Source organism: Diaphorina citri, unplaced genomic scaffold (genome assembly GCF_000475195.1).
Source record: "Diaphorina citri unplaced genomic scaffold, Diaci psyllid genome assembly version 1.1 scaffold1148, whole genome shotgun sequence".
Taxonomy (NCBI): domain Eukaryota; kingdom Metazoa; phylum Arthropoda; class Insecta; order Hemiptera; family Psyllidae; genus Diaphorina; species Diaphorina citri.
In genome coordinates this window covers 1-6,466 of record NW_007378577.1, presented here as the reverse complement: position 1 = coordinate 6,466, position 6,466 = coordinate 1, and the positions used below count along the sequence as shown (strand labels likewise).

Genomic DNA, 6,466 nt, shown 5'->3' with positions numbered 1-6,466 from the left:
GTTTTTGTTTTTTTTTTTTTTTTTTTTTTTTTTTTTTTTTTTTTTTTAACCAAATTTATTTCAAGCATGTACAAGAGTAATTACTAATTAATTATGTGTTTATTGTAGGTCGTATGTATTTAAGTTCTGTAATTGCCTATCTCAATATAATTATGGAAAATGTAAAGCTGCTCCTTTTATAATTAGTGGATGACTATTTATAAACCCACATATAGGTACCTATGTGTTACACGTTTTAGTTGCATTGTATTCATGTGCATTGTGCCGACATAGTTTTTGTGTACACAGCAGTACCTACACAATTTGAAGTTTCCCCCAAGAAGTAATTATTTTCATGTAGAGAAATCGCTAAACAATACCTAATACATATTGTCTAGTTGTTTTGTTTTTCTCCCGAACATTCAACTCTGAATAAAATTATAGGTATCTACGAGTACATGGACATGGAGGAACACCAGATGAGTCCGAGAATACCAAATCATCCGATTTGGGTCCCAACTCAAAAAAAGGTCATCCGAGTTGCGTCCCCGGTACCTGAGATTAAACCTATATACTTGAGACCATAAAGTAAATAAATAAGTATATAACGAACAGGGTGACCAAAAATAACTGTACCTATACACTATACAGTATGCTATAACTTCTGGTATTCATACCTAATACATATTGTCTAGTTGTTTTGTTTTTCTCCCGAACATTCAACTCTGAATAAAATTATAGGTATCTACGAGTACATGGACGAACACCAGATGAGTCCGAGAATACCAAATCATCCGATTTGGGTCCCAACTCAAAAAAAGGTCATCCGAGTTACGTCCCCGGTACCTGAGATTAAACCTTTATACTTGAGACCATAAAGTAAATAAATAAGTATATAACGAACAGGGTGACCAAAAATAACTGTACCTATACAGTATGCTACTTAAAACTTCTGGTATTCTAAGTATAGGCCTATAGGAACAAACTTTGAACATGATCGCTATTGCTATTATTTTGTACTTATCTTTTGCGTTTAACCTAACCCTATAATAACACTGGTTACTGCTCAAATAGTGAAAACTCTTTTTTGCGTTTAACCTAACCCTATAATAACATTAGTCACTGCTCAAATTGTGAAAGCTCCTTTTTGCATTTAACCTAACCCTAGGTTACCAAGAGATTTTTGTTAAATCTATAATTTACCATTTCCTCTGTAATTTTCTTCCCTATAATTTTCCTCTTTATCTTTTTACTTATAACGGTACGTATGTTAGTATGAATATAAGATGGAATATACATAGGTATTCGTATGGAAGTCTGGAATTAATTTTGTTTAGTTTTTGTATCCATATTCAGGGCTATTCAAAAGACTGCATACACAGAGTTATTTAATATTGATTGATTTATTTATTTTCAGTCGGATCTACCATCTTATGTTACAAGCTGTTGTTACCTCTGAGCATACTTGATGCTGATTGTTCCTCTTGATGTGCATCTTTATGAGTGAATAAATCTTGGAAATTGTTCTCAATTCTGTGATCATGTCAGTAGATAACTTTTCTAGATACCTCCCGATTTTGAAAATTTGGACCGATTGCAATACTTTCTCATTACCTTGTATAGGTTCCCTATACATAAGGGTAATAGAAAGTAAAAACAACAACAAATATGCAAATAACCACAATAATGGCAATATTAGATCTAATGCTAAGGTAATCTGCTGGATGACCTGTACGATCTAGATACCTACTTGTAATATTATTTCAGTAATGTGACCACTCTTTTCTGTAGGTACTTACACAGTAGGTACGAGTAGATGAGTTATTCCGCATTGGTACCTATCTTAGGGCTTTTGGCCAAGAGGATTTTCTGTAGGTACATATTCTTGAATATTAACTAGAATAAAAGACAGACTTGATTAATTATTATGTTTGTACACGCCACTAGAGGCTAGGTGGGTATTTTTTTATAAATTTCATCAAATTAATTTTAATTAACAAGCCGTAAATTGTTCCCGAAATCTTTTTATCTTCTTCATGTTTGGATTTAACACTTGTCATTTTGATGAATGTGTTTTCTGCCCGCTCTGTTAATTATTGCACATTGTTTCTTGCATGTTCTTTAGTTTTCCCGTTTTTGGAAAAAAAAAAAAAAAAAAAAAAAAAAAAAAAAAAAAAAAAAAACACACACACAATACCTACATAATATATGGATAAGAGGAACGTAAAATACATGAATGATGTTCTCTTGTAATTTGATTCTAGAATTGAAAACTAAAGAACATGCAAGAAACAATGTGCAATGATTAACAGAGCGGGCAGAAAACACATTCATCAAAATGGCAAGTGTTAAATCCAAACATGAAGAAGATAAAAAGATTTCTGGAACAATTTACGATTTGTTAATTAAAATTAATTTGATGAAATTTATAAAAAAAATACCCACCTAGCCTCTAGTGGCGTGTACAAACATAATAATTAATCAAGTCTGTCTTTTATTTTAGTTAATATTCAAGAAAATGTACCTACAGAAAATCCTCTTGGCCAAAAGCCCTAAGATAGGTACCAATGCGGAATAACTCATCTACTCGTACCTACTGTGTAAGTACCTACAGAAAAGAGTGGTCACATTACTGAAATAATATTACATTTTTCTAGAAAAGTTATCTACTGACATGATCACAGAATTGAGAACAATTTCCAAGATTTATTCACTCATAAAGATGCATTGTCTTCCTTCCTTCTTTCATTACTTTTTTTTTTCATCAGCCCAGTTAGCTTGGTTGGTAACGAGTCTGCTTTTTAAGAGCTAGGCCACGGGTTCGATTCCCGTTCAAGGCGAATTTTATCCTGAAGAAGGACAAGTTTAGGGGAGTCATGGGTATTATCATGAACATTTCTACTAACTCTGCTCTTTGGTTTGGTGTTTTTTCCAGGGGTCTGATAGAGGGAACTGTAACTGCTAAGGGAAATACAGGATGGGATAAAGCCAGCCATTCCGATAAGATAAAATACGTCCCGAGCGGGAATCGAACCCGCGTCCTGTTTAAGCAACCCACGACTGTTTGAACTTTTTCATTAGAACGGTATCCTACATACCTACCTAAAAATTGCATTTTAAACCTTTTTCATAAATTTTAACTATAAAATTATGAAATAGGTAATTTTTAACTATAAAATTATGAAAAAAGTAATTATGGCTATTCATAAAACATTTTTAAATGATAAAATTGTGTAAAAAAAAATGACCTCTCTGGGATTCGAACCCCCACCCATCACACTTATTATCACAGTAGAGGAGTAATAATAGCCACACCCAACCGCTCGGCCACTAAGACATTTATTTCCGAGAAGCACAAAACTTCTTTATTAATCAACTCGATCGAAAAGTTTGAAATTTTCCCCTAAAAGTCACTTTTTCCTCTCTAGCGGGTCTCCCTTGTCATCAGACGAAACGTATATCTTACTATCTTACCGTGTGTACATCAGACGAAACGTATATCTTACTATCTTACCGTGTGTACATCAGACGAAACGTACATCTTACTATCTTACTGTGTGTATATTAGACGAAACGTATATCTTACTATCTTACCGTGTGTACATCAGACGAAACGTACATCTTACTATCTTACCGTGTCCGTGTGTACATCAGACGAAACGTACATCTTACTATCTTACCGTGTGTACATCAGACGAAACGTATATCTTACTATCTTACCGTGTGTACATCAGACGAAACGTATATGTATCTTACTATCTTACCGTGTGTACATCAGACGAAACGTACATCTTACTATCTTACCGTGTGTACATCAGACGAAACGATTTATTATGATGTGTACATCAGATGAAACGTATATCTTACTATCTTACCGTGTGTACATCAGACGAAACGTATATCTTACTATCTTACCGTGTGTACATCAGACGAAATGTATATCTATCTTACCGTGTGTACATCAGATGAAACGTATATCTTACTATCTTACCGTGTGTACATCAGACGAATCGTACATCTTACTATCTTACCGTGTGTAAGTACAAGTACTTACATCAGACGAAACGTGAATCTTACCTGACTTCCTCCTCGATACCGGAAGCTCCTATCTCTTCGTAGATGTTCTCCTCGGTGCCGTAACAATTGATGAACGTGTGTTTGGACGTGGACGGTCCAGGGATCCCAGGATCATAGTAGGCGTAGGAGTAACTATTCGGGGTGTTTGGAGGGTAGGGAGGTGGAGGAGGGAAGCGAAGGAAAGGCCTCCGCGAGGGAGAGGAGAGGGATCGTTCACTGGTCATGTTGACATGTCTGAAACAATGGAATGTGGTGATTTCGAAAAGATCTTGACAAATTCAAGACACATACACCGTTGTAGAGTTGAGGTTATTCCAAACCAATACCTTCGAAAATCTCTCATTGAGAGTTAAGTTCTTGGGCCAGCCACTCACTATCAGGTCCGCCTGTCAGGTCTACCTGATAGTGTGATAGACAGGCGAACCCTTTCAGCCGTACCATTATACCTGCCCGGTCTACCTGATAGTGTGTGTGCTCATCAGGTAGACTTGACAGGCGAACCTGATCAGGTGTAGGTACTAGGTACCTGTCAGGTCTACCTGATAGTGAGTGGCTAGCCTTCGACACACACACACGGTCGCGGCCTTTGGAACCCACACCGTCAAACGGCCAATATTCGGATTCGGATAGCTGGAGAATTGGGGAAGTAAACAAGTTGTTCCAACTACAAATGAGTTGGAACACCCTGATCTGTGCTCCGACACCTTACTGCCACCTTGTAAATAGGTATTCCTTTGTTATTTTTCCACTGATTCATGTTAGTGTGACGTGACGGTGCGATATCAGAACAAAAACAGATTGTAACTTGCCTTTATGTGTCAAGCCTTAATACTCATGGTATAAGAAAATACTCAGGAAATCATTGGGATTTCGGGAAGTTCCTGCAAAAGTAGGTAGTAGGTACTTAATACCTATGTATGTAAGTGTAGGTAACTACTATGTACGTAGGTACTTACAAAGCACTACGCTCAGCAAAAGCTAAATTAGTGCATGCGCTGTTCTACACAGCAAAGATAGGGTTAGTGGATGTGTGGATGTGTCCGACTTACCGTATGCAAATAACTGTTGAAGAATCCCAGAAGTGTGCGGCGAATTAGTTCAAAAAATATTAAATTTCACTACACAAATTACTTAACTACATTGCACACTACTTATATAAATCATTAATACCTACCTATTTAGTAGATTTAAATTTCCAACAGAGGGAAGAAAAAGATTTATTGAAGAACTAGCGATTTGGGGAAAATTCAAGCTGCTCAAAATTAGTTGAAATTAATAATTTTAATAGATTATTTTAAATTCCTCTAGTTCAAGAAGGAATTGAATGAAATAAAATTATTAATTCTCGTATTCAAATGATAAATAAATTAATACCTAGATGTTGCTGTTGCACTTGATATTTTTTATCGCCCGTAAAGCGTAAAATAACAAAAACCTATCTAATTTACTTCAAAGAGCACAAGTTTTACCTCTTGAAATTCCTAAAAAATAAAATGTAACAAATGTATAGGAATGCCTATCAAAATAATCAATAATTCAGGGAATAAAATCAATAAAAATCCAATAAAATGATGCACTTAAAATCTTGCGTTCAAACGAAACTCAACCTGAGATCTACCACGGGTACCGCACAAGTGAGTAGTTCTATCAAGACTAACGTAAAACTCGAGAATCGAACTTGAAACTCACGAGAACCAGTCTTTCTTCTTTCTTCTATTCTCGGATTTCTTCCACAATCAGGACTCGGGACCTCTCGAGGTCCAAATTGCAACGTTGCATTATTGGAATCTACCAAAGGAGTTTGATCACCCTCATTTGCAGTATTTAACAGTGTTGCCGATAGAACCGATAGTGTGGAACTAGTTTACTATGTACACATGGTATTGGTTGCAAAGTGCATGCTCTTGCAAGATTCACTAATAAAAAATAGTACTAAAGAATCATCGATCGATAATTTTAATGAGATGACTTTTGAATAGAATTCTACTTACTAAAATGCTCAATAGGAATACTTACCCATCATACAGTAGTGATTAGCCATTGTATGTTGTAGCTATTAGCTATTGTAGGTATCTCTGATTCCCCCTCCTTTCTCTTCATCCTTTAGGAAATTACTTAAGTACCTATTCATCCGCACATTATCAACAGTTTTTTCTCCTCCTTTTTTCCTTCACTCCCATCTGTCGTGTCGCTAGTCGGAAGAATACGCCAAGTGAGTATTCATCCGCACATTATCAACAGTTTTTTCTCCTCCTTTTTTCCTTCACTCCCATCTGTCGTGTCGCTAGTCGGAAGAATACGCCAATTTAGGGAGAATTATTTACCTACCTGTAAATATTCCGTTTCTGAAGTAAATCGAGCCACTCACTATCAGGTAGACCTGACAGGTACAGCTGAAAAGGTCTGTCAG

At 35.9% G+C, this 6,466-nt stretch overlaps 1 protein-coding gene across 1 annotated transcript in view; it reads right to left on the bottom strand.

Moving 5' to 3' along the window:
- Positions 1-5,689, bottom strand: part of LOC103514475 — a 13,488-nt gene extending 7,799 nt beyond the window's left edge. The window contains exons 1-3 of the mRNA XM_026827434.1: positions 5,526-5,689; positions 5,106-5,230; positions 4,057-4,290 (exon numbers count right to left, since the gene is read on the bottom strand). Coding sequence (XP_026683235.1) covers positions 4,057-4,280 — 224 coding nt within the window. The 5' untranslated portion in view covers positions 4,281-4,290; positions 5,106-5,230; positions 5,526-5,689. The remainder of the gene's footprint in view (positions 1-4,056; positions 4,291-5,105; positions 5,231-5,525) is intronic.
- Positions 5,690-6,466: the final 777 nt, after the last annotated feature.